Source organism: Xenia sp. Carnegie-2017, unplaced genomic scaffold (genome assembly GCF_021976095.1).
Source record: "Xenia sp. Carnegie-2017 unplaced genomic scaffold, XeniaSp_v1 HiC_scaffold_24, whole genome shotgun sequence".
Lineage (NCBI taxonomy): Eukaryota > Metazoa > Cnidaria > Anthozoa > Malacalcyonacea > Xeniidae > Xenia > Xenia sp. Carnegie-2017.
The window spans coordinates 12,917,943-12,945,636 of record NW_025813487.1 but is presented as its reverse complement, the minus strand read 5'-3'; the positions used below and the strand labels follow the sequence as shown (position 1 = coordinate 12,945,636).

The following is a 27,694-nucleotide window of genomic DNA, read 5'->3' as shown; positions in this document are numbered from 1 at the left end:
CTTATTTAAATAAATTACTGAGCATGCTACGCCACTGTTTGTTTGTAATTTAACTTTATTTCTTATTTAATGTACTTAGATAAAAAGTATTACGACTATTATCCTATTTCAAATATTGACTACATCCTTAGCCTAAAAATTTGATGTTATCTTCCAAATTGTTTTCAAATACTCTTCAGAATCATTCACTCTCGTTCACTCTTATAGTTAAAAAGGAAATAAAATTCTATGTTTAATCATATTCTTCTATAGTACGTTAAATTTCAGAAAACGTCTAATAATTTCGCGAAAAAAATTCAACTTCACCCATTTTTGAGAACTTTTAGTAGCCGTCAAATAACTACAATACGCAGTTCACTGCTCTGTAGCAGAGTTTGAATTGATCCTAACAAAAAGAATGACCAATATGACAAAAATAATGAGCAAAATTGCAGCTACAAATGCACCAGCAATGGCTCCAATTTTTCCACCGTCTACAAGATAAAATTGAATGACAAATCATAACATTACCAACAAATATTGTCTTTCAGCGATCATTTTTGTAAAGCTGAGGGTGTAACCGCTCTCACACCTCATGTATTCATCCCTGTTAACTATTCATGATTTATTTATGGTATAAATTAGGTTTGGAACGCAATGAAATTAGAGAAGACGTACACAAAATCACTAAGGCAGTTATTTGTAGGAATTAAATCGGTTGTATCATAAAAAAAATCTATATTCATCGTTAAAAATTTTCAGGCATTTTACTATACTGAAATTTGCAAAGATCTTGAATCATTGCACTTTAGACATCGATAAACTTCCTTATGCTATTGAAAGCAAACACAAACCTGTGCTTTGGGCAGTTGCCGTCATGGGTCTTTCAGACTTGTGCTTTTGGGCAGTTGCTGCCACTGGACTCCAGTCAGTGGAATAATAATCACCCTGAAACGAAGTGAACATTTATATTTGAATAAAAATTGCAGCAATCAATGCTGATGAAAACGTAAATAAATGGTCGCACCTGATCATTTATGAAAACGCGCTGAAATATTTTGTAGTTAGTGCCAGGCTTTAGCGGGCCATTATAATAATTTTCACCATTGGAACGCCGTGTTGTGGTTTCACCGTCACCAAGTGTAAAATTAGGCTTAAAGTCTCTGCGAGAGACTACAGCAGCAATATACGGCATTGGTTGTGTGGAAGATATGGCCTTAGAATAAGTCACTAAGTCTGTGTTGTTAAAGTTAGAAGGTAATCGACTCTCTTCTGTGACATTTTTCATCGCGACTACATAGAAATACCTGCAAATTTAAGGCAAAACATTTTTTAAAACAAATGCATAACCTATGCTTTTGTTAATGGTTAAAAGATATGTTATGCATGCATCCGCAATGCCAAAGAAAAGCGACGAGTCATCAAAGCTTTCCCCAGATAGATATTTAGACTACCTCGATCCCACATGAAACCAACTGTCCTATACTTAGCTATGAATCTAAAAAACTCAAAAAATACTTTTAAGTTCCTCTAAGTTTTTTTTACAATAATTTGCTCTAGTAAAACACATAGTTACCGATATTCCACATTTGGATTTTGCAACAAATAAGTCAACGTATTTCCAATCTGCTTGGTGGACAGTCAGGTGCCACTAAATAAATAAACTTGAATAAATTTATCATCTTAAACAAACCTGTGCATAAACCATAGACAACTTACATCCATTTGTAAATACCCATGTAACATTGCTGTAACATCCAGATCCCACTATTGTAGACGCTAAAACACGAACATAATATTTTGTCCCTGGTTTCACATTATTTACGTTCAAAGGCTGTTCCTTGATCATATACTTCATTGAGCAGGTTTCATTCTCCAAATGTGTAATACAAACAGTGTAATTGACTATCTTTCCATTTGTTTTGTTCTTGTCTGGTGATTGCCACGTAACTGATAACGATGAACTGCTTAAGGCGACAATTTTAACATTTAATGGTGGACCTTCGGGAACTAAACAAAAATAAGAACATTTGTTTTAAAGATTTATATAAAATATTAAATACACTTTAGAAAGAAGTCCTAACAAGTGTACACTGTCATTGTTAACTTAAATATAATACAGTATAAAAAAAACATGATTGAAATAAATATCGACCAGAAAAGATTTGAGCTTTCAAAAGTCGTCTATGGCAATAACACCATCAATGCAACAACAGCCGATATGTATACACAAAAACTGATATAAACTCACCATCTTCAGCAGTTCTAAAAGTAGCTGTAGTTGATCTACCAAAGCCTTCAGAATTGCCAGCGGTTACATTAACTTTATACGTTGCGTAAGGAACAAGATTCGTAATGTTGTACGGTTTTTTGTCAGTTACCTCCAAAGTTTTATCAAAAAAAATCATAGTATCCTTCAGCAAAATCAATCGATATCTTGTAAGAGAATTCGAGATATTTGTACCAAGTTTTACACCAGGTTTTTTGGGATGTTTCCATGATATCTCGAGGTACGTCGATGCAGATTTGGTTGCAATGAGATCTGTTGGTTTGTCTGGGATTAAGTCTGCACGATAAAAGAAAAGTCGACAAATTGAACCATGTGTAGCCCCTAAAAGTGAAATAAGTGTTCTGCTTTTTCTCCAATAACACGTGTTAAACTTAACTGCATGTTGAAAAGGCTTGTTTCAATAAGTTTATTTCAACAGAGAAAGAAACTAACACTTCAGCCTTCATGGAAAATTGTTCGTTTTGTCAACTAACTCATGTTTAATTAATACTCAGAGAAAAAAACTTTATATATTGAAAAATTAAGTGCTTACAGTGCAAAGTAAACCTGGTATATTTTTTCCACCTCTTACCTCCACCACAAATTTCAATTCGTAAACACGGAGCACCAACAAATTCCAATGGAAAGATTCGCAAAGCTTTGGAATTAAGGCCACCAGAAAACTTTTCTATAGCCGCCTCATTGTAACCATTTTTGTTTCCTAGATAAATCTGGAATAAAACAAAAAAATTGAATTTCGTGTATTTGCAGAGCAAGGTTAGAGAAAAGAAAGGTTTGTTTAACGCTGTCCAGAGGAGAGTGATTTAAGCATTGTCTATGTATCTCTTCAAATCATGCACATAGCTACAATTTAAACTTTATAATCAAATGCAAGAGTCCTTCGTAGTGCAGGAGTAACCAAGACAATCAACACAGTGACGTAGCTAGCCCACAAATTTGGTCGTGCTATATGTAAATTTCTCGGAGCTCACTAACTGTAAAAACAATAGATCTCTAAAGAAATGAATAATGATAATGATCTGAAATTTACATAGAACCAGCAATTTTGCGTGCCGGCTACACCACTGAATCAACATCTGCACAGAAGTTTGTATATAAATAGCAATTTAAAAGTTTACTTAGTTTATAACTTCATTCCTTTTTTAAATTTCCCTTTAAATTTATAATATACAAATTCGATAAGTCCATTGTTACCTTCTGGGATTTTTCAGATTTCCAGTTCACACCATCAATGTTTGTCTGCAATTGATATTTAGTTACAAAGCTTGAACTTGAACTGTCTCCAAAGATAGTGATAACGTTAACTGTATAAAGACTCGGAAAATTCAGTTGAAGGTAATGATTGCCATTAGCAGCAGGAGCACACCATGAACTACCACTGGATATTCTTGCTTTAGCAGCACTACGACTCTTTGGGAAGGCAGTAAACCAAGAATCTGGGAATTTTTCTTCGTTTTTTAATAGAGGATTATCACAAACATGACCTTAAATAGAAAAGGATTTGGTAGAAATGCACTATAACATTAGAACTGGTTTGATTTGATAGAGAGCAATGGTGCACTCTCATATTGTTCTCCATTCACGTAAAATTGGAAAAATCAAAAACTGTTTTCTTAAGAAAGAAAAAGAGCACAAGATATATTGGAGGAATACGACTGATTTTGCATGCTTTTATTAATTAAGGTTAAATTCCAGTTGGAATCAAGCGTGCTATGACAAGAAACCGTAAGTATCTTGTCAAATAACAACAATACCGTAGCGATTTAAATTCCATTAAAGAGCGAACGTCAATCGTATTGCAGAGGAATGACAATTGGACATTTTTTGAAGCACGAAATGAAGTAGCAAGAGCAAAATTAATATAATCCTCAGTATTCGCAGCAATCCTGTTTTAATTATTTATTATTTAAGAGTAGCGATCGTTTATATTTTGTGATGCTATATTTCTTTTGTTATGTAAAAGAAGAATTGTGAAATTCTCCAAGTCAGCGTAAAATACAGTGACACTACGATGTCAGATGTAAGTCTTGATGATAGGGGTAAGTCATGATGCTTAACAATAGACAGATGTAAGTTGAGAACACAAAAGTAACACATTGATTCCTTAAATTCTTCGCTAAAAATCTTTATCTGACGTCATACAAATGTGTCCTGCAATACGTTAATACATTCAAAAAATTGAATGAGAATGCTTACATGTAACGTACGAGTATTGAGAGCAATCATTATTTTGAGTGATAGCACATTGAGATAAATTGTTCACTCGAGCATCACATTTGACAATTCCAGGTATAAACGATTGATGCATCAAAGATGATAGTGACATTGAGCCTTCCACAGATACTGCGGTAGGATAACGAAGTTGTTTACAGATAATCGTCTTTATTTTGTGCAAAAGACATTTGTTGCAAATGGTGAAGTTTCTAAACTTGGTAATAACATTCACGACACCTTCGTTCGGAAGATTCGACTTTGACAGGCGTACATCCATAACTACACAAATCAAAATTATTTTTCCTTTAATTGTGATTATGGCGCATATCTTAAAGTGAAATCTGTGTTTTTAGAAGTGGTTTTATGAACATAAATATGACAAATCTCGTCCATGAATACATGAATAAAATATATACACGGAGTTTGAATATCAGAAGAACACAGAAGGTGACATTAACTTAAAAAAAATTTTAGTTTGAAAGCACTTAACCAGAAATGTTTTCCACATTCTGATGGACACAGTATCTTATAGATTTACACTTAAAGTTGGTAAGCACTGTTTTGATTTTAATCTTTAAGTTGACAATGAACTACAGGCAAATAAGTTGAACTGAGAACTTTTCTCTTATGTTGTAAACACGAATCACAACAAAATGTGTCTAAGTGATTATGTGAATCATTAATGAAACCAGAACAAATACCGTTTTTTATAGGTGAGCGCTGCGTTTAGCTTCCCAATTCATAGGAATTGTAATGAATCTATCTTTGTATATATATACAGTATATGTAAAAATTCTGTAGTGTGAAGTCATGAAAATATGAATACAAATGCAATTGTAAATGTCACTTTTGGCCTACATAGAATGGCCAAAAGATTTTAAAAAAGAAATACATTTGATTAATCAAATTGACTGGAATAAGTGATGTTTCTATGAACAATATTTGCATTAACAAACTAAAAAGAGAAAATTGTCCAAACCTTTAAACTTAAGCAAAATATTGAAAACACAAGTTTAAATGTCACAATATATAAAAACACAAAATTAAACCATACGAGATAAAACTGCATAAACAAACCACGCCTGGTGAAGACACCCTACAAAAATTCAAATTTGTTTCAATTTTTTCAAATTGATAACGTACATAGTTTAAAAATAAACACCATACCATTGCGTATTTAGGTCAAAACTTGTCTCGAAGCGCTTAAATCATAAGCAAAATATAATCTGCCCATATAATACTTACGATTGCAAATTTCTTTGTATGGCATACTTGTGTAGTTACATTCATATTCAAAGTAAAGATATTTCTTCAAACCAGGACAAATATTTGAAGGAAAGTGATTATCATCAACAGTTATATTACATTTTCTTTCACCATCACAGTAATTTTTAAGGTCACATGTTACATCGACACTACAATTGTAATCAAAACTTGAGCCACAAATGCTTCCTTTTTTCAATCCACGATATTCTGCAACTTTTATCACCATATATTGATTATTAGAACAACTAACGTCCGATATATTTTTTCCAGCACATGTTACTGAGCCTATTAAAGACACACACAAAAAAAGTAAATACAAACTTTTACAAGCTTATCTTTAAATTCATAAAAAATAAAAATTGATTTGATAAAAATATAGTGTGTGATGGCAGTGACTTCACGGGCGCCATTCCTATATCTGTGGCCTTGCAGTGGCTTTTAATTAGAGTTTAAATATATATACGCTAACTGGATGAATATTCTAACTTGCCAAAATTGAATCGCTGATTTTCTTCTTTTTTACAATTGGCCAGTCCCACGTCGAAATAGTTGAAATGACTTCCTGTAGCTACTATGCATTTATTATAGCGTGAATAGAATAGACCACCCCAAGTCGTTTGAGTTATGGCATTGATGGCTCTGCATTCTTCAATAAAATTACGATAAGGTAACACCAAACGAACTCCGTTGCCATGTCTCACAAGACAAGTATTGGTATACAGCTCCAAGATTGAGCCAGATTGTAAAAATTTTAAATTAACTCTCCTGTCAAAACAATCCATTGTAAACACAAGTGAAATGCGCATTTTATAGATTGTTCCAGATACAAATGAAGTAACACACATTCCTGACTGAACATTTTTTATGAAAAATCCATTTGTATCTGAAAAAGGACAATGATACATGATAAAAATGATTGAAAATATAAAACTCTACAAAATATATATATCAGAAATACTGATTTTATCAAAAATAATTTAGCATACTGAATTTTATCAATATAGGAAAAAACACTCCAAAAAAAGGCATTTTGAAATTTAACCTTTCTAAAGAATTAAATAAGCCGATTGCTGTTTAGAGTCATTTTAAAAATTATGACGTATTCAACAATTTAAGGCATCCAGCCTGGAGAATTGAACTAAAAAACATGGAGCGCTACCTGTAATACAAAACCCCAATAATTTTTTGAAGCCGTAAGTTTACCCCAGACACCCGTGCGTAGTCATCAATTTTTACTACGCGAGAGAATCTCGAAACACTAAACACGCGTTTTTGGGTAAAATGTCGGGTGTGTGGTGTAAGATAGGGTTTTAATTATTTGCTTGAGGTAGCGTTTGATGTATTTTAGTTCAATGGCATGGAGACTGAAAAATATTACAAACAAGTTGAAAAGTGTAAAAAATCAATTAATACAAATTTTACGGCACACGGTCTGTTACAACGGAAGGGGGAGAGTTATCGTTTGTTTACACAATTGTAGTGATTTGTCAGGCCACCTATGGAATCTGTTTCTTTTGAAATTTTTTAAGATTGTTGGCTGAAAGCTGGTTTTTTAACTTTGCCAACTCCTCTGTGAAGCTTAAACTGCATAAACTCCCATATCTTTCGTTTTTGATGAAAAGGAAGTTTATCTGAACACTGAATACAAATTTGTGCCCAGAAAGTTGATGATTTAGATCAGTACTATAGAAACATGACGACAAGGAATAAATAATTCAATGTAAAACTGAATTGTGAACTCTGTAAGCTGTACACTTTTTTGGTGTACACCAAAATACTTCTTGTATTTACAGTTGTCTCATAAAGAAAATTACGTCACCTACGGATAAATTTCAATGCTTTGAAGGTGATAATATTATGACAAGTATCTAAATGATCTTAGCGAGTCACAATCGAGATTGCATCACCGTTGTGTTGCAATAATAAGGCTTAACTAGCATAAATCAAAATATGAACACCGTAACCCTAACCCTCACCCTTTTAGCAAACAACCAAAATCTTCCAACGTGATCGTTACTGAATAAAATCAATAAACGCAAAAATAACCAAGACACGCTCTTGAATTGAGCTTTTGCCCTTTTACAGGTTTACATTATAATAAATGTATGACGAATTAAACATGTTTGGCTGTTCTGGGCATGTATTCTATTACTTTGGCAATTGCAAAGAAATTTCCCATAAGTGTAGATGTTCATGATGAATTAAATCTAGGTCAAAGTGTCGTATGGATTTGACCAAAGTTTAATTTGAAGCACTATAATCACAATAGTGCACTATAAATTAAACTGACACAGGAGAAACTAAGATTAACTGCCCTTGCACGTACCTCGATATAAATGTCTTAGGTTCACGTTGATGACAACATAACAAGTGTGAGTTTTTCCACCGTATAAAACATACTTGTAAGGGATATTGTGTTGGCCAAGCCAAAATCTTCCAAAAGGTTTAAGATATGACTTTTCTATTGTTTCATTTATAAACTTATGTGAACACGTGAAGTCTTCTGGTTCTTTCCATTTTGCGAATGCAAAATAATAATCTTTGGGGAATAGCCTAGCAGTAAAGTTCAAAATAATCGGGCTGCATCCACACGTACCTAACAAAAATTAAGTTATCTTCAACTAGTTGTCCAGAGAAAAAGAACAAATAGAAAGTGGCACTCATTTGGCCACAAAATGTTACAAACTATTCACATTGAATCGAAAGTCTTCGTTAATTCCAAATAGACAATAACTATACAGACTATATAATATAACTGAATATATTACTATTTTTGACTATACCGTCATATGACTTTGCTTTTGTAACTAGACAGATGAACAATGAATGAGAAATCATGCTGCGCCAATGCTGTGAAGCTAGTGTATCCAAGTCAGTTGAGTACTTTAACATGTTCCTTATGAGTTTAAACCATTTACTTTAGGTACCTTACTTTAATGCACTTTCTAAGAGCACGGTTTCAATTAGCGTTATTTAAATTAAACAGTATCAAGTAATATAAGTGTTGTGATTGTTTGCCAAGTACATGGCCAGTTGATGTTCTGTACTTACTGTAAACTAAACTGTTGTTTACTTTACCTTCAAGTGAACATGTTTCACTAAACATTTTAAATCGCTCCAAAAGATATTTCTTCTCCTCAACAAAACAACGTGTACGAGTATTGTTGCATTTCGAATCGATTTCAATTTTGTCCGCGACAAATTTCTTCCATTCTTCCTCACAAAACTCAAGTTCTTCATTCCAACCCATTTTCATTGTGAATCCTTGACGGAATGACAGCCACAATAACCACCATATCATGAAACTCATCATTGTTTAGATCCAAGGATATACAGTAAGATTCTAAATTATAATTGATTGTTGGATGTATGTACGTTATCACAGAAGACTTTAAATTTATATTTAGATCGACAATGACTACGTCACAATCACATCTGTAATGCAAGCAGATCACGATCAAAACGTAATTTTGAGCAATATATGAACATTATCTAAAAAATTCATGTCAGCAAAATTGTGTAGCGAGAAAAACTGTTCAGAAATGGATTGAGTTAGTCTCATATGGCTGCATAATGGCTCTCATAATGGTAGCCACTGTAGCTGTTATACAGGTAGGTGGTTATAATTATTTAAAATAATGAAACTTGGTTATCTTTCAGTTTATGCTTTATTGTTCTTACTCGGTTCAGTCTAAATTTCAACCTCTTGTGTTTCAAGAGATTTATTGAACGATGACAAAAATTATTTTTATTGGATAGCGCTAAAGGAAGCGAAGAAAGGGAGATGAAATTAAAATCAATGCAGATCATTTATTTTAAATTCAATAGATTAAGAACCCCGGACGATGTTAAAATTCTTTTTCTAAATATGAAAATAACAATTTTTCATGCAGAGCTTCCCATTAGCTATTTCATTTCAATTTCCCGCTATGCCATGAAACATGTAAGAAACCTGTGAAATCATAAAGTACTTTACAACTTCTTGTAACGCAGCCTCTATAGCTGTATAGCTCTAGCCGTATTGTCTCTATAGTTATACCCGTATTGGATTTTCATTCGAATCTTTTAATTCATCGAATTAAACACACTAGCAGCTATAACAAATTCCTCAGTTTACAAATTCAAAAAGTTTCAGTTGAAAAATTAACTAAATAAATTAAAAATTTCAAAAGATAATGACCGAAAATAATGTTTAAAAGAAAGTTAGATTTTTACATTACATGCACCGCGGAGCTTTTTTTCTATTGTGGAGGAAGAGCTCACGAAGTAAACAAACGTCGATATTAAGGGCGCTAAGTAGTTTTGGGTTTTAGCGTTATCTTGAGATTGCTTGATTTATTTTATTAAAATTAACAGAAATATCACAGAAAATCGTGGAAATATTTTGCAACTTTTTACATTTTTTCAAGCTTCTCGTTATTGCTTTGTTTTCATTTATTCGTGGAGTACTTGCTGACAATGAATACTCCATAAGAATTGAAAATCTCAAGCTTATTTTATTTTAATTTTTCGCAGGTTCTGATTAAGAACAAAATTATTTATAGAACAGTGGAATAGGCTTGTTTTTGATGTAGTTGAGAGATTTGAGCGAAAAATATGATAATATATGAGTCAAAATATGAATGTAATAACCTGTCTTGAATCTTACATCAAGCATGGAGGTATTGTGGTAAATGAGAAATTCTCTCCATTTACTATAAGAATCAAATCATTGGGGGCGGAAAATGTGCTGTGTTTGTAGCAACACTTATTTTCCAAACTCAATCGAAGAAAAAATTTGCAGTATTAAATGTTAACATAGCATCGAAGATAAAGAAACTTCTGTTTTACTATCAACTACATCACATCTTACCTTTGTTCTTTTTATAATTGAAAAAAGGACACAATAAGGCGACTGCAGAAAGACACCTTAAACAAACAGAGAAAATGAAGATTAGTACAAGTATGGTAAACAATAGAGTTGTGGTTTTCTCAAAGTTTTACTTGTAACTGCTGGCCAAACTGTTTCCTCCAGTGTGCAGTGACGTGTATTGAGAATATATAAGCATGCACTTTTGCCGACTGCCACAAATATTTAACATTTTATTGAATTTTGTTTTGCCTCATATCCTACCCTATACGAGTCGACAATAATACTTTAAATGTGTCAGAAAATTTGGAAACAGAGAAAAATTAAGATACATACATTGGTTGACGATACAATGTTATAGAAGTTAAGTTTTGTGTATTTTACCTCTGTTTATACGAAGCGCCGAAGTAAAATTAATGCATCTAAAGTGGGTGAACACGGCAAAACAGGTTAATGACTTCAAGTGCTAAATGACAAAAAATGATATTGTTCCCAAAGCGTATTTTAAGTTCTTAAATATCAACTTTGGCAACACTAAATTTATTTCTGCTAACAGTTATTAGTGAAAAATTTTAACCCTATATAGACCTATTTGTGTCGAACCGAACTATACAGTAAAATTTACAAAATGAAACCAGCTTTTATTTATTGCTTACAAGTGTCTGTTCACAAGACGACAGCAGCACAAATACATTGAGAAATGGCAAAAAAAATAATGCATCCAAGAATAATGACTTATGAATGAAGAATGGTTTAAGTGTTGGGTTCAGCGGTTAAAAATTAAGAACAACAATTTAATATTTCAATATTAATTTTTATTTGGTATATAACAAACTTCTAATTTATGCATTGGACACGCAATTTGTGGGATATTATCAAAGCATACTACAACGAGCAAGAATCATTTTAATTCAGGCAATTTTTACAATTTTCTTCGTAAATTAGCTATGTTAATTAGCTGTAAATTATTGTTCTTAAGTCTACGTTCTGATGTGAACAGGTCGAAGGAAAAGCATGTAGAAACACATAAATTTCGAAAAACCGTACTAAAGTTAGTTGTATTGTAAGGCCCTTACTAAGCAATCGCGAATTCTTTAAAGAGAAATATCGGATTAGATATTTCTTTATGTACAGACTGCGTAGGCTATAGAGCGAGTAAACAAAGTTAAGAAAATGTTTATTATATAGCACTATTTAAACTAAGACAAAGCTTTCTTTACTTTTTTGTCCTCCCTGTTTTGGAAAAGTTGGCATTCACGTCTGTTTTCTTCTTGTTTTCAGAACTCTAGTTATTTGCTTTAAGAAATTTGTTTCAATATTGACATAATAGCCCAACATAAGATTTTTAAAAAAGCCATCACAATAATAAAATAGGGAAGGATTTATTAATAACGTTTTGTCTTTAACGACATCTTCAGATTATTGAGTTAATTTATATACACGAGGTTTTAGATACAAGCATATATTACAGGGTGTTAAATTACATGTGAGGTATATTAAAGAAGGTGATGGGGGATTGAGTTGCCTTGGGTGTTAGGAGAGGGTTTAAGTTTGGATATAAGAAGGCTTTCATGAATCATAAGGTCATAATTGTCGGAGGAGGAAGAGAGAATTGAGAAGTCATTAAAATCGGCAGAGGGAGATGCATTTCTTATATGAGAAAGAACTGCAGATGGTGGTGGACATAAGGAAGGTTTCCCTCTTAAGGGAGAGATTCCCAAGTGTTCTGATATTCTGGTGTGTAAATGACGCGTGGTTTGACCCACATACGATGCAGAGCAGCATCGACACTTAAATGAGTATACAACACCAGATCGCAAGAGCTTGGGAACCCTATCTTTAAAAGGAAAGAAAGAGGAGAGACGCATGGAAGAACGAAAAACAAAGCGAACGTTGATATGAGGAAAGGCATCACTCGACTCTGCAATGCTCAAATAATCTGAAGATGTCTTAAGTTAAAGACGAAACGTTATTAATAAATCCTTCACTATTTTATTATTGTGATGGCTTTTTCAAAAGTTTTTTGTTGGGCTATTATGTTCATATTGAAAACTCGCTTTCCGCCTGGCAAATCTTTGGGCACGATTTTGAAATTTGTTTCCATTTATTTGTAAAACTACATGTAATGAAACGCTGGTTTGAATTGCTATAGTTCTGAGAGACTGTATATGATCATTGTCAACATTAAGTGATTAACAGCATTTAACTATGTAATAACATGGTGGCCTCTTGTTATCACAGGGACGTTTACTGACATATTTCCTCATCAAAATTTCATTAGGGACGCTTAGACTAAGTATTCCTCATCAGTACATTCATTAGGGACGTTTAGACTAAGTATTCCTCATCAGTACGTTCAATAGGGACTTTAGAATAAATATTTTCATCAATAATAAAACAATACCCCTATTCCTGGATTGCAACCAATTTCCACGGAATTATGAAAAAAATTGACCCACCCTCATCGGCCTGTGTAAACAATGGCTTTAATAAAATATTTTTTTGTATTTGACCATAAACATGGCGACCGCGACGTAAACATGCAGGCCATGCACATTTTATTATTTTCAAATTTTGATTTCGTCATGTAAAAATTGCTTCAGTTTGCATCTTCATTTTATCCACGGCTTAATCATTGTCAATTCTGATTTATGAAAAAGTTTAATAGTTGATGTCTTCATCCTTTTAAACCAAAATACTTCGAGGGCAAGCCGGCATCATGTAAACTGCTAACCTCGGTCAAAGAAAAAATCTGCTGTATATTAAATGCTAACATAGAATCGAGGATAAATAAACATTCGTTTTACCATCAACTGTAGACAATGAAATTTATTACATCATACCTTTTGTTCTTTTATTGTCTTCACGTCTTTGTTTGAAAAACGCACACAATAAGGCAACTGCAGAAATACACCTTAAACAAACAGAGAAAATAAAGATTAGTACAAGTATGACAAGCAATAGAGTTATGGTTTTCCCAAAGTTTTACTTGTAACTGCTTGCCAAAGCTGTTTCGTCCAGTGTGGAGTAGCGTGTAGTGAGAATATATAAACATGCACTTATGCCGACTGCCACAATTATTTAACATTTTATTGAATTTTTTTTTGCCTCAAATCCTACCCTTTACGAATCAACAATAATACTTTAAATGTGTTAGAAAATTTGGAAACAGAGAAAAATTAAGATAAATACATTGGTTGACGAAGCGATGTTATAGAAGATACGTTTTTTATATTTTACCTCTGTTTAGACAAAGCGCCGAAGCAAAATTAATGCATCTAAAGTTTATGAACACGGCAAAACAGGTTAATGACTTCAAGTGCTAAATGACAAAAAATGATATTGTTCCCATAGCGTATTTTAAGTTCTTAAATATCAACTTTGGCGACACTAAATTTATTTTGCTAGCAGTCATTAGTAAAAAATTTAACCCTAATTACACCAATTTGTGTCGAACCGAAATAAACAGTAAAATTTTCAACATGAAACCAGCTTTTATTGCTTACAAGTGTCTGTTCACAAGACGACAGTAGCACAAATACATTGAGAAATGGCAAAAAAATAATGCATCCAAGAATAATGACTTATGAATGAATAATGGTTTAAGTGATTGCGTTCAGCGGTAAAGAATTAAGAACAACTTAATATTTCAATATTAACTTTAATTTGGTGTATAACAAACTTCTAGTTTATGCATTGGACAGCCAATTGGTGAGATATTTTCAAAGTATACTACAACGAGCAAGGATCATTTTAATTTACGCAATTTTCACAATTCTTTTCGTAAATTAAATATGTTAATTACCTGTAAAGTGTAGTTCTTAAGTCTACGTTCTGATGTGAACAGGTGGAGGGAAAAGCATGTAGAAACACATAAATTTCGAAAAACCCTATTAAAGTTAGTTGTATTATAAGTCCCTTACTAAGCAATGGCGAATTCTTTAAAGAGAACTATCGGATTAGATATTTCTTGATGTACACACCGCGCAGGCTGGAGAGCGAGTAAGCAAAGTTAAGAAAATGTTTATTATTAAGCATTATTTAAACTTAGACAAAGCTTTCTTTACTTTTTTGCCTTTGCTGTTTTGGAAAAGTTGGCATTCACTTCTGTTTTCTTCTTGTTTTCAAAACTCTGGTTATTTGCTTTAAGAAATTTGTTTCCATTTATTTGTAAAATTACCTGTAATGAAACGCAGGTTTGAATTGTTATAGATCTGAGAGACTGTATATGGTCATTCTCAATATAAAGTCGTTAACAGCATTTAACTATATAATAACATGGTGGCCTCTTGCTATCACAAGGACGTTTACTGACGTATTTCCTCATCATAATATTCATTAGGGACGTTTAGACTAAATATTCCTCATCAATAGTAAAACAATACCCCTATCCTGAATTGAAACCAATTTCCACGGAATTATGAAAAAAATTGACCCACCCTCATCGGACTGTGCAAACAATGGCTTTGATAAATTTTGTTGTGTTTGACCACCAATATGGCAGACGTGACGTAAACATGCAGCCCATCCACTTTAGTAGTTTCAAATTTTTATTTCGTCATGTAAAAATTGCTTAAGCTTCATCTTCATTTTATCCACGACTTAATCATTGTCAATTCTTCTCGATGAAAAAGTTTAATAGTTGATGTCTTTAGCCTTTGAAACCACAATACTTTGAGGGCAAGCTTACCAAGTCGAAAGTCCTCCTGCTCGATCACTCAAAATCGCAAAACTTGTGTTATACAAGCTTATTGCCTCACTATTTATGTCGTTGAGTGTTAAAAGAAATCGTCTTTCCCTCGAGTCAGAAACTTTCTCGTCACAAGCTAACTTGGGAAACCAGTGATCAACCATCAATAACTTCAATAATAATCAAACTACAGTATGTATTTGCAAAGCAAATAATACATAGCTTCACTAAACCAATTTAAAAACAGAATTCACAATTAAATAGCTGGATGAATTTGTTTATTCCATGACTGACCATGAACAATGTGCGCTTCAAATACCATCGATGGTTGTCAATATTCAAAAAAGTGAGCTCAAAATTGAATTCATTATTGTCAAACGGAAGAGTTTCGTGCATTGATTATTGATTCTGCAACCATGTTATTAAAAAGTAAACACATGCTTTCAGGGATATTGATGATTAAATGTTCTCTTAAGCCTTGGGAAGGTGTATTAAAAGACCGTCGGACTGCGCCGAACTTTTCGCCTCGACTTGCAACACATTTAATCACTAATATCTTTGAAAGCATGTGTTTACGTATAATAAAAAGAATTAAATACAAGCAATATAAAATTAATATTTCGTAGTGTTTGAATTGATCTGTTACGTTCACCTTAACAAGAAAGATTTAAGAACAAAAGACTTCAACGATTTTCATATTATTATTAAACAAAGAAAGCGATTGGTGGGTTTCAACCATCCCCTGGAAGAGAACTATGGAATTGCCCCCATGCTGGATGAAATTTGCATTGTAAATAAGGGACATAGCTTTTGAATGGCAGTACCGTTTACAATGATTGTGGTGCATCCACATGCTCTAAACAAAATGGAGTTATCTTTGACTGGTTGTCAACAAAAAAAGAACAAATAGAAAGTGACACTCATTTGGCAACAAAATTTGCAAACTATTCACATTGAATCGAAAATCTTCCGTAAACCCAAATAGACATGCAATAACTTCAGACAATATTATATTATATAATAACCAGAAGAATTTGAGCAATTTCATTGGTCGACAGCTATGATCTATCAGAGGACATAAGCACGGAATTGACGTCACAGAAAATTTCATGTTTATAAAAACAAACAAATGGCGGATATATTTGAAAATTTATCGCAATACCTCCCTGAATGGGAAAATAAGATATTCACAAAGATCTAGTTGAGGCAGTTAACGTAGTTGAGCAAAAAGAAAAGAAAAACTCTGCTTTCAAACAATAATTTGAGCTTTGTCTTCGATAACAAAATTTCAACAACTCGCTCCGGCGGCTCGTGGTCACTTTTTTAGTTTTTATCAAAATTGACGTCATACACGTGTATCTATAACTGTATAGACAACGGTTAAATGTTATCTATTTGTTAATAACTGCATATGTATTACTATTTTTAGCCGTACTGTCATATTGCTTTGCTGTTGTAACTTAACAGATGAGCAATGAACGAGAGACAATGCTGCGTTAATGCTTTGAAGCTAGTGTATCCAAATCAGTTGAGTGTCTTAACCTATTAGGAATATTACTCTTAGTACCTTATATTGATGCACTTTCAAAGAACACGTAGGCCAATTATCTTTTTTCTAATAAAGCAGTACCTCTGTCATATAAATGTTGTTTTTGTTAGACAAGTACACAGTCGTTTATTTTTTCAGTACAGTAAAACAGCCGTTCATTTTACCTTTAAGTAGACATATTTAACTATACATTTTAAATCGCTACAAAAGATATTTTTTCTCCTCAACACAACAACGAGTACAAGTATTGTTGCATTTTGTCGAATCGATTTAAGTTTTGTCCGCAACGTGTGGAGAAAATTTGCCCTGCAAAGAGCAATGCCACAAAAACCCCTTAAATCATTTTGGCTAGCAAATTATAATCATTTCTATTATTGCATGCGTGGTTTATTAGTACACCTTATTGAAGATTAGGTTTCTAACACATACATTATTACACATATAAACCTGTTTTTGAAATATAAACAATGTATATTTGTTCTCATATCAAGAGTCTTAAGGGAGAATCATCTCAACGTAATCTTGAGGTGTTGCTTTTTACTTAAATTTTATTCTGAGTTTACGGTTTTTTCTGGATGCCCAAGATTTTAGTACTACATCCAGTTGAATTGTATCTGTTAAATCCTTCTCGGTTAAGAGGACAATGAGTTCTTCCAGCCTTTCACATTTCATTGTTGAGCGCAAAACGTTCTTTACAATTTTCATTTTGCTGAATGATCTTTCAATATCAGCCACACTTACTGCAGCAGTAAACAGAAGTTTGTAGCATTTATAAACGTTTTGGAATATTTCTAGCGTCGTGGACTGTCTTACATTCTTCTTCTGTCTCATTTACAAAGTCAACAAAAATCTTAAGATCTGCATACAGTGACATACAATCTACGCTAATTGAGGGAGGAAAAGGTTCGGTGAGCTTCTCAACTTGTTCAAAATTTGGTTTAGTCAGTGGAGGCTGAAGGATAAAAAGCTAAGGGCTTTATCTCTTGCAAACAACTTTTTATGTTATCTCTATATTCTCTGATGAGCGAAACGAGGACCTCAATTATGCATTTTCGATAATATGTTTTTAGTGACATAATTGCCAAAGTCTCAGGGTTGTCATCCAAACGTCTGCTTGATCTTTTATTACTCTTTCTAGCAAACGCTTCCTCGGGATTGGAGCCTAGAGTCTTTGCAAACTCACCACTTGCATCTATTTGATCATTCAATTCGGAATCAGTGTTCCGTATTCTTTCCAGTGATCTAAGAGTTTCATCAATCAGTTGAAGACCATAAAGGATATTGAGCTCTGGCTTCTGCATCTGTACTGTCAGGATCTTGGTCTTTCTCATGATAAACTTTATGAACATAACTGCAAAAACAAACTCAAACTTGACCATTTTCTTACAGAGCGAGTTTGCTTTGGTTCTGGTTAATGAGTTGTTGTCAATTTTTGCTATGTCCGCTAAGGCATTTCGTATGGCTTCAAAAGATCTCCATACTGCTTCAATTGTTCACTTCTAACACACCCATCTCGTCTTTGAGAGATTGCGCAATTTAAGAGCATTTTCAATTTTTTCCATATGTTCTTGCAACATAAAACCGTTTACAACTTCTACTGAAAAAAACATACAGCTCTTCGAGCAAGCTATACATCTCAACCAATGTAGAGGCCTTTGAGCAATGCTCGTTGAATGTGTTTGATCTAAAAACATAAAATTGAAAAATTATTGAACGCAGAGACTAGTCTTTAAAATACTTAAAAAGATATAGTTAATGCCTAAGTAATTTGTACAGCAATGTTTAATACTGTGCATTTGACACCTACCTATGGCCTTGACATGGGATGTATGAAATGTTGCGTCCAACTATTTCCTGCAAATGTTGTTGAACTCCATTAAAAGTCCCAGACAATGAAGCTGTGTAGTCGTAAGACTGATACACTAACCCATCGTGACAAATAGGTAATCGTGATTTAAGGGAATCAAGAATCTCTTTTGCTTGGCCTTCACATGTTTTATTCCTTGCTTCTTTCATCTCCAGTATTCTCTCGTTTGGCACGTTGTTTTCGTCAACGTATTGCACTGCCACTACGAGGCGGTCCTTATTTGAATTGTTAGGAGACGTGTCGGCCATGACTGAGTGTATTTCAGATGAAACGATATCTTTTACGATGTGATTCCTTATATCTTCTGTCAATGGCTAATAAACTCGTTTTGTGAAATAGGTGATATGTATTTTACTGAATAAAGTTTCATGCTCTTGTCAGACAGCCATGACTGAAGTCTAGGGTTATGCCAAGCAACAAGATTTGTTAGTGAATATGTTTAATTCAGCCATTTTGTTTAATTCAGCTACGCAGTTTTCATATGACAGGTGAGATTTCTCTCCCTCTTCCTTGTTCGTTAACAGATTCTTCTTCATCAACCTAAAAAAGACCAAAATATAATTACTTTAGAAATAACATTTTAAAAAATTAATTTAATTATTTCAACGGCATACTCAGGTATTACAAACCACATCCATATTATCCTTTTCCTCTGAATCAACTTCATTTATATTGTTATCTATTTCAAATATTTCCTGGCATACATTGTGAACTTCTAATGCCACTTCAAGGTTTTCCTGCAAGGTAGCATTTTTAACAAACAGTATTAAACGTTAGAAAACGGTACATTGCCTGAAGATTGCTTTGGAATGAAACCCAGACTCCCCGAGTAGCAACATTTATAGAAAATTAATTTACTAAACTATATATATATATATAAACAAATAAATATAGAGAAACAATCGGAAACTTAGTACAGCAAGCATTTCTCGAAATTCAAAGTGTCTATATCTGGAGCAATGCGAATCCAAATAAATAAAATCTAAGATTTAACCATTAAGGGAGAAACGCAATATCGTTTTTTAAAGAAATTTGAGTTTTCTTTACGACTTCCAAAAACATACGGTTAACTATAAAACAGAGCAAAGGGTAGACAAATACAGTCAGCATGGGTAGATTGGTTTTTGACGGGTGAATTTTGTAGTCAAACATTTCATACAAAACTTTAGAACGAATATTCAAATCATGAAAAAGAAGCAAAGCTTGAACACTGCTCGTTTACATCTTCGAGAGTTTGAAGGTCCACTTGATCCAACCATGATTCGCTTAATTGTGGTTGCCATAATCCTGGATTCCCCAAACTGTGATGTAAACTGGAATACTTGTATATTGAAGTGTTAGAAAAAAGAAAAGTTCCTTGTGAGGTAAAAAGAAATCTGTGTGAATATGTTACAGCATGTATTTCCACCTTAGGTCATCCCATGTCATCTTTAGATGGAAAATACTGACATGTAGTTGTCAAATCTCGCTTTCATTTCAAAATTTGGATTTTTGTTGTAAAATGTCCTTTGAAGTGTTTTACTCTTTACACTATCGTTCAGAGGAGGAAATTTGTTTATTACTTTTGTTCTTAGTACTCAATTTAATAAATTCAAATACAAATATTACTGATGTTGTACTATTTAAAATATTGACAAAATTCGTAGTCAGCCCTCAAATTTGGTCGTGCTATGTAAATTTTAAATCATTATCATTGTTCATTTCTTTAGAAATCTATTGTTTTTACAGTAAGTGAACACAAAAAAAATTATGTATTAAGACACGACCAAACTTGCTACGTCACTGCTAAACCTAATAATTTTATGTTATGTTCCATATTATTTTTAAATCCTACTCAGAAATATTCATTCTCATCAGGTTCCTAACAACCTGGACTCTACATGTTTACACATGTAAATTGTCCAGTTTAGTAGAGTCCTGAGAAGGACTGCTGGTGTTGAATTTAACTTACGTTTCGATAACCTTAGCGGTAGTCATCTTTACAGTCAACGTTGCGAAACGTAAGTCATCATTAACACCAACAGTCTTTTTCAGGATTTTACCAGGCTGGACGATCTACATCTACAAACATATAACGATACTTAACCTGGCTCTCCTCGTTAAAACTAAAGTAAATATTTGAATGTTTTTTATGTTGAATTCTATTCTTTCATGGAAGACAAAATTGCAGAACATGTAACATTCCAGCAACCATCTAAAAATAATTTTCCAGAAATTTGTACAGTATAAAAATTCAACTTCCACCTATTTCCGAGAAATTTGAGTAGTCGTCGAACAACTCCAATACGCAGTTCACTGCATGGTAGCAGAGTTTGAAATGATCCTAAATGATAAAAATGTTATAGAAATAATCAAAAAACTAAGTACATCACCAAGGTTAGTCGAGCTAAGCAAAATTCAATGTGTAAGTTTCAAGAAACATTCTGTTTAGAAAATATTGTCCACGTTTGACAAACGGCCATCAGACAGTGACGCCGGCAGAATTCTAGGACACTGGAATATGCTATTTACATAAATTACGCGCTGTTCTATTTCACTAAAACTATCAAAACTCATAAAGACCTTCAGTAAAATAAATATCAGGGGGGAGGTCGGCACCTATCCATCCGGGCATCAGTTTATTATCAAACTAAAAACTTCCACTCTCAAAAAGCAAACTAAAATCAGCAACGAAAACAGCCGAGCAGCCATTAGCGTAGCCAGCAGGCAAATATGTATTGATATGTAAATAATTTTGACTAACTATTACACAACAGATTTCTAAAGAAATAAATAATGCTGATGATCTACATAGACGACCTACATAGCAGGACCAAACATGCAGTTAGGCTACGATACTGAGAGCAAAGTTCGTATACAAGCACGAATTATAAAGTTGAATCCGGCAATATCCATACAACATATGATGATTGTAAATGTTTTAAAGTGTTGATAAATATAAAGTCAAAACAACGAATTTTTTAAGGTCTATTTAGTAGAGGTTGCATAGTTCATAAATGAGAATAGCGCTCGGTGCTGGTGCAATTGGGGCTTCATGAGAATTAGAAAGACAAGCTTACCGCCGTTTCGACGAACTGCGGGCGTCTATTCCGGATCAGCTTGATACATTGGAACGCATCCATCGCTTGGACAATTTTGACTCGGTCGACAAGATTTGAGATAGCAATATAGGTTCCAGATCGACCTGCTCCATCACTGGATGCGAAAAAATAAAATTATAGGTACTTTTGAGTTTGTAGCAAATTTCTTGTAGAGATCTTCACACAGAACTTAAACCGCTGAATTTTAACGAAACAGAGCAAAGAAACAGGGCTGATCAACTGCTAATATTCCAGTGACACGTGTTTACCTGCACACAACAATAACAAGTCCCTTTACATCAGCAGCTCTTTGTGAATCTTCAACTTCAGATAAAATTTCCACCATACTGTGAACATCTTTAGGAACGTCATGAGCCGGCCACGATACGTAGTGAATCATGCGGACCATACGACCATTTTTAATGTCCTAAGAAACAAAAAATAGGAAATCTAATAAATAATTTAGTCTTAAAATATTGGAAATGTTAAAAAGTTGGGTCCTTATTACACTCCAGTCAAGTGTCTTAATCAAGAATGATCTGATGTCAAAACTTCAGTTCTCATATACTCCATTCTAGTGCCTTCGTTAGTAGTGATTTCATGTTGAAACCTGTGTCATTAAATAATCCAGTCTGGTGTCTTCTCGACGAATGATGTTATTTTGAAACTAGTGGGGTCTTTAGATACTCTAGTCCATATTGTTTTCTATCAGAAATACAAACTTAAACAGTCAGTCATCATGTAGCTACTTATGTCTTATGCATACATGTAACACCATTTTAACTAAAAGAATCAACCCAAAATAAATTCTTGTCAACTTAATGCTGACTCAAAAACTCACCATCGTAGGCGAAACAATAAACTTTCTCACGGTAATGTCATCTTTTGTTACAACTGAATCCAAAAGGACGGTACTTTTACCAAACGATTGAGCTCTGGCTCGTTGCGTAGGCCAAAACATTGGATATTGCTGATAAATACCAAAGCAAATCAAGTCATCCAAAAAAAATTAAATTTAGAGACAGTAGATCGAGAAAGCTACAAACCTAATGAATCACAATATAATCAATGCAAAATTCCTTTTCTTTCGATTCATCACAGACCTGGTTGTTTTCGTTGAGTTGATTCAGCATAACGATGGTGCAAGACTTATATTGACAAACCATCCTCCAAAAGTCGTTAATGGTTTCTTTTAAAGGTGTCTGGGTGGCAATAAAATAATTCTTGCCAAGGTAACCCTAAATCAACGCACGACATGTTCATAAATATATCAGTTTTTATAGGTTAAACACCATACGAATATAGTTTTCTGCAGTGTGGTCGTGTAGTTTCGCTTACTGGCTTTAAAATATCCCATGAACAATAATAAATACTGTAAAAATATTCACTCAGATGTTCCGTAAAGCTACCTACGTCAACAAAACACGCGTTAATGTAGTCGGAATTCTCGATTTGATCCAGGTGGCTAAGGGGTGGACGATTAGATTCACCTAAAAAGAAAACAAACTCTCGCGCACTGGCTGACGGTACAGTGACAATCAAAGATCGATAATTAGGGGAAAAGGGGGGAAGGATATTATTAAAAGAAGCCACCTCTTTATCAATTTTATGAATCCACCGCTGTTCCTTAAGTGGACGTATACATTTTAAGCAACAAGATGCAAAACAATGAAGATACAATACGGAGTACAAATGAAAGTTTAACTTTGTCTCCGTCCGACGTTTGATGTAAATATTAACATATTTGGATATATTTTAGGATTGCGATTTTTTTTCTTATTGTCATTCAAAAGTGCAGCTTCACAAACTTCTTCAGGTAGTTCTGTTGTGACCGATTGTAAACGCTGTTAAGAAAATCATCAACTTTGAAATGACGAAGCATAACTCCTCAAAATACGAAAGTCTAGCGTCTTCCTCAAAAAAAAAAAAAAATCAGCGCCAAAAGCAGAGTATTTATACACTCTGGTCTAGTGTTTTCATTAGGAATGATTTGATGTTGAAACTTGAGTCTTTATGTACTCCAGTCTACAGTCTTCATCAGGAGTGATCTGAAGATCAAACTTGAGTTCTTATATTACATACTCCACTCTAGTGTCTTTATTACGAGTGATCTGATGTTGAAACTCGAGATTTATATACTCCGGTGTAGTGTCTTCATAAGGAGTGAGTGATCTAATGTTAAAATTTAAGTCCTTAATTTATACTTAAGTCAAGGGTCTTCATCATGAGTGATTTAAGTTGAACTTGACTCCTTGAGAAAATTATAAACTCCACTCCTACGTCCTTATTAGAGGGAATGTGATTTTGAAACAAGAAGTCCGAACAAAATACAGCAGTGTAAAATAATGCAAGGTAACCATCTAATGTACAATCTTAAACTATGCATCGCCATTTTATTTACCTCAAATATTTCTTCAAATCCAGTTCTTCCATTCCCAAGCTTTTTTGATAGATGTTCAATCTCGGCCTTGATTTGCATAGCCTCAATTCCATTCACTCTACATTGGATATGAGCCATAATGGCGTCATAAATAAACATGTACTGATCCTAGATTGGTTAGAACATATGGCTTTCTACTCAAAATGATAAACTATGAGGTACTAGCAATAGTTAAAAACAAACAAAGTAACGTGTGAAAAATTGATGTTTCTCAAAACACAGATGCCATCTTAAGAACTTCATTATCTTTGTGTCAAAAAGATTTGCAAATAAGGACAGTGATCACACCACCAGTAAATTTGAGGAAGTTAATTCTATGTGAAATAAATTATACCTACAAGATTGACATGGAAACTAAAGCGCATATCTTTTAACTCTTCAATCACAATAAAGCACCCTTTCTCTAATGGCGTCTACAGCTCAATGACATAGAACCAAATCTACTAGATATGTGACTCCGCAAAATTCTATATTTACGAGAAATGCAAGCCGCCATCTTGAAAGTTTGAAAACTTACGCTACTGACGATTAAAATCTGCATTTCGAGAGTTGATATACAGTTGGAAAGTTGCTGGTCTGGATTCAATTTTTAAATTTTTTGATAGGATTGGGTTTTTAAACCTTCTTTTAACTTATCTTTCATTTTGAGTTTTGCTTTTTGCCACCTTGCCTCACCTTGACTCAGTAGATAGACATAAAGAGCTAGGATCGCGTTCAAAATCATTGCGTCACCTCGATAATGTGTGTGTGAAGGAAGATAATATTCATACATGCAAATTATTATGTCTAAAACATTAAATTTTAGGGAACTTAATTTGGCAAAATTAGGAAAAATAAACATGCTCTCCTCTGGTTTTGCCACTGCTCTCCCATGGAAAAACACCTTGAATACATCTCAAGTAGAGATGTCACTGTTATGGTCAATTAGGACATGCTGTCTGCAGCACCTTTATACATAAGCACTCTCCCCACACACACAATGATACCCACTAAAGTACTGTATGCGTAGAGATGTCTTATTACATATTTATTGACATACCGCTGTCTGCACCATGTTTATTCGCCGCGATCTCATCTCTTTCACAAAGCCAAATACATCAATATTTGTCTCATAATCATCGTCAAGATCATCGAGGATTTTATCTATGGCCATAAATACTCCAGTACGACCAACACCAGCGCTATAGGAAGAAAGCAAACGGAAAAATTTACTAGTATTAACGAGATAACAACCTGTAACGTATCAATGACCTAAAATATGCATTATCCATCCACTAAAACGAGCTCGTGTCCCACACAAAAATCAAGTGTTTATAAAACTGGGTGAAGCACACCAAGCGGAAATTTTGGCAATTTCCACTTCTGCTCCAACACTGAACTTCCACTGAACTGCTACGACACTGAACTTCCACGGAAATGCTACGACACTGAACTTCCACTGAACTTCCACTGAACTGCTACGACACTGAACTTCCACTGAACTGCTACGACACTGAGCTTCCACTTCTGCTACGACACTGAACTTCCACTTCTGCTACGACACTAAACTTACACTGAACTGCTACGACACTGAATTACCACTGAACTGCTACGACACTGAACTACCACTGAACTGCTACGACACTGAACTTCCCAGACAAATAGATCTCGAGTATTATCAATAGTAGCTTACTATGATGTCTTAAGGGCGAGTGGATGAATGGTTAATGGCGTGAGCTGTAAGCCAGACGCGCGGGGTCAATCCGGCTCGTGGCACATTTGGCAATGTGTCTTTAAACCTAGGTTGACCAAACCATGTGAGGGAAATTTGGTAGAAACTATGTCCTCGGATGGACTGTACCTGCATCTGCAATGTTGCAGCCTTGTCATACTGTGTCACGCTGATATCAGCGTTGTGGTTGCGTGAAGGGTACGAGCGATTGTAGTCTGTTCAGCTGCCTTCACTATAATGTAAGTAACCAGGATGTTCCACTTCGTGGTACCCTCATACGTCGAAATCGACGGAGTCCATTATTATTATGACTTCACACGTCAGCAAATACGTAAACAATAAAACTATGTTCATGCATGTTATTAGAAAGCTTTTAATGCATGCATTTCAATATACTATTAATAGTCCAGAGAGAAGAGGTTTGCACCATTTTAAACCGTCCTCCCTCAACTAAATCCTAGACTGGTTGCCAAGTATATAAGATTCCTGACAAAAGGCAAAGACAAATAGACAACCGTACACAGCAACAAAATTCAATTCAAACACGAGCATGCCCAGATACAAAATCGTCTTGCATCCATTCTTGTTGGCAACATAGCCAAAATTATTGCATCGAGGAGAAAGGCTAGTATTTTAAACTACACATCTTATCACTAACCAACAATGGAGGATTATATTAAGAATAACTACACATGTTATCACTAATGTACGATGGAGGATTATGTTAAGATTTACTACACATGTCATCACTAACCTACAATGGAGGATTATTTTAAGATTTACTACACATGCAGGGCGGAAACTAGTACTTTAATTGGGGGTGAATATTCATCTTTAGCACTGCCCGACTGATTTTGTTTGTTAGCGATTTTAATTTCAGAAGAAATCAGCAGGACAGAGCCGAATACATGATTATTCACCCCCTCTCAATTAACGTCTAGTTTTGGCACATGTTATCACTAACCTACAATGGATGACGGCAAAACCGGCTTTTGTCTTGTGATAAGATTTGAAATGCTTCCTGAATGTCAATAGTTGTGTTGGATGACGAAGCACGCCATAGTCCGGCCATGAAATGTAATGAAACTGCTGAACTTTGTGATGCTCACCATAATATGACAATAAGAACAAACACTAAAACTTAAAGGTAAAAGATAAAAAAAACATCAGCGTCCGATTTGTCCCTTCGTCGCGTGGAACGACCGACGACATTATTCCTTTAACAATAATTTCAAAGTGAAAACAAAGAATAGATTATTTGACAAAGTACGGCACAGATTGTGATTGATACATTCCTAAGGGTTCACTCCAAGCTTATTACATATGGGTCTGTCAGCAATGAGGTCGACACACCATACTTCTGTTGCAGAACAAGGTAAAAGATAACGTGGACAACGGCAAAATAAAGGTAACCGTTGAAAATGAAGGAAAATTCTTTCATAACAATTTATCTCCCAGTCTTTCAGTAGTATCAAGAAAGACGTCTTTGTAAATTTCTGATTAATTAGTGCATACACAGGTAAATCAATAATAAAGAAAAACGACCGACCACAATTCCCTCTTACACATGCAGCCTCATGGAGGTTTGCTCTAAGACTGACTTACCTTACTCACTACTGCAGACCTCAAGACGTAATCAGCAAAAGCTTTTGTCTTGGTGATGGTCACCTGGATCGTACCGTATATTTTGGATTCATCTGGCCAATACTTTTCACATTTCACCTGAGAGGAAAAGCACGATGTATGTACAATTTGAATC

At 34.1% G+C, this 27,694-nt stretch overlaps 4 protein-coding genes across 7 annotated transcripts; all 4 read right to left on the bottom strand.

The window, feature by feature from the left end:
• Positions 1–37: 37 nt before the first annotated feature.
• LOC124451779 (receptor-type tyrosine-protein phosphatase F-like) lies at positions 38–4,781 on the bottom strand. Of its 2 annotated transcripts, none has more exons than XM_047002386.1 (9): positions 4,466–4,781; positions 3,464–3,753; positions 2,841–2,979; positions 2,231–2,590; positions 1,699–1,989; positions 1,556–1,630; positions 1,007–1,286; positions 834–927; positions 38–473 (listed from the first exon to the last, which is right to left on the bottom strand). In XM_047002386.1, exons 1-6 carry the CDS (start codon positions 4,758–4,760, stop codon positions 1,590–1,592), a joined length of 1,416 nt encoding a protein of 471 aa, XP_046858342.1. In that variant the 5' UTR covers positions 4,761–4,781; the 3' UTR covers positions 38–473; positions 834–927; positions 1,007–1,286; positions 1,556–1,589. The 2 variants fall into 2 exon arrangements, with proteins under 2 accessions (XP_046858342.1, XP_046858343.1); XM_047002387.1 differs by having other exon boundaries at positions 2,231–2,545; positions 4,466–4,780.
• A 1,432-nt stretch (positions 4,782–6,213) lies between these two features.
• Positions 6,214–9,088, bottom strand: LOC124452171. Its single transcript, XM_047002756.1, has 3 exons — positions 8,828–9,088; positions 8,076–8,345; positions 6,214–6,632 (listed from the first exon to the last, which is right to left on the bottom strand). The coding sequence occupies exons 1-3, from the start codon at positions 9,060–9,062 to the stop codon at positions 6,214–6,216; spliced, it is 924 nt and encodes a 307-aa protein (XP_046858712.1). The 5' UTR covers positions 9,063–9,088.
• A 9,115-nt stretch (positions 9,089–18,203) lies between these two features.
• Positions 18,204–19,197, bottom strand: LOC124450804. 2 transcript variants are annotated; one of them, XM_047001454.1, is made up of 3 exons: positions 18,837–19,197; positions 18,645–18,794; positions 18,204–18,521 (listed from the first exon to the last, which is right to left on the bottom strand). In XM_047001454.1, exons 1-3 carry the CDS (start codon positions 18,950–18,952, stop codon positions 18,386–18,388), a joined length of 402 nt encoding a protein of 133 aa, XP_046857410.1. In that variant the 5' UTR covers positions 18,953–19,197; the 3' UTR covers positions 18,204–18,385. The 2 variants fall into 2 exon arrangements, with proteins under 2 accessions (XP_046857410.1, XP_046857411.1); XM_047001455.1 differs by having other exon boundaries at positions 18,204–18,434.
• A 1,043-nt stretch (positions 19,198–20,240) lies between these two features.
• LOC124451810 (receptor-type tyrosine-protein phosphatase epsilon-like) lies at positions 20,241–27,196 on the bottom strand. 2 transcript variants are annotated; one of them, XM_047002414.1, is made up of 10 exons: positions 26,900–27,196; positions 25,264–25,405; positions 24,186–24,332; positions 23,529–23,628; positions 23,198–23,274; positions 22,888–23,022; positions 22,626–22,754; positions 22,054–22,211; positions 21,764–21,899; positions 20,241–21,027 (listed from the first exon to the last, which is right to left on the bottom strand). In XM_047002414.1, the coding sequence occupies exons 2-10, from the start codon at positions 25,375–25,377 to the stop codon at positions 20,938–20,940; spliced, it is 1,086 nt and encodes a 361-aa protein (XP_046858370.1). In that variant the 5' UTR covers positions 25,378–25,405; positions 26,900–27,196; the 3' UTR covers positions 20,241–20,937. The 2 variants fall into 2 exon arrangements, with proteins under 2 accessions (XP_046858370.1, XP_046858371.1); XM_047002415.1 differs by lacking the exon at positions 26,900–27,196 and having other exon boundaries at positions 24,186–24,282; positions 25,264–25,350.
• Between the last annotated feature and the right edge of the window lie 498 nt (positions 27,197–27,694).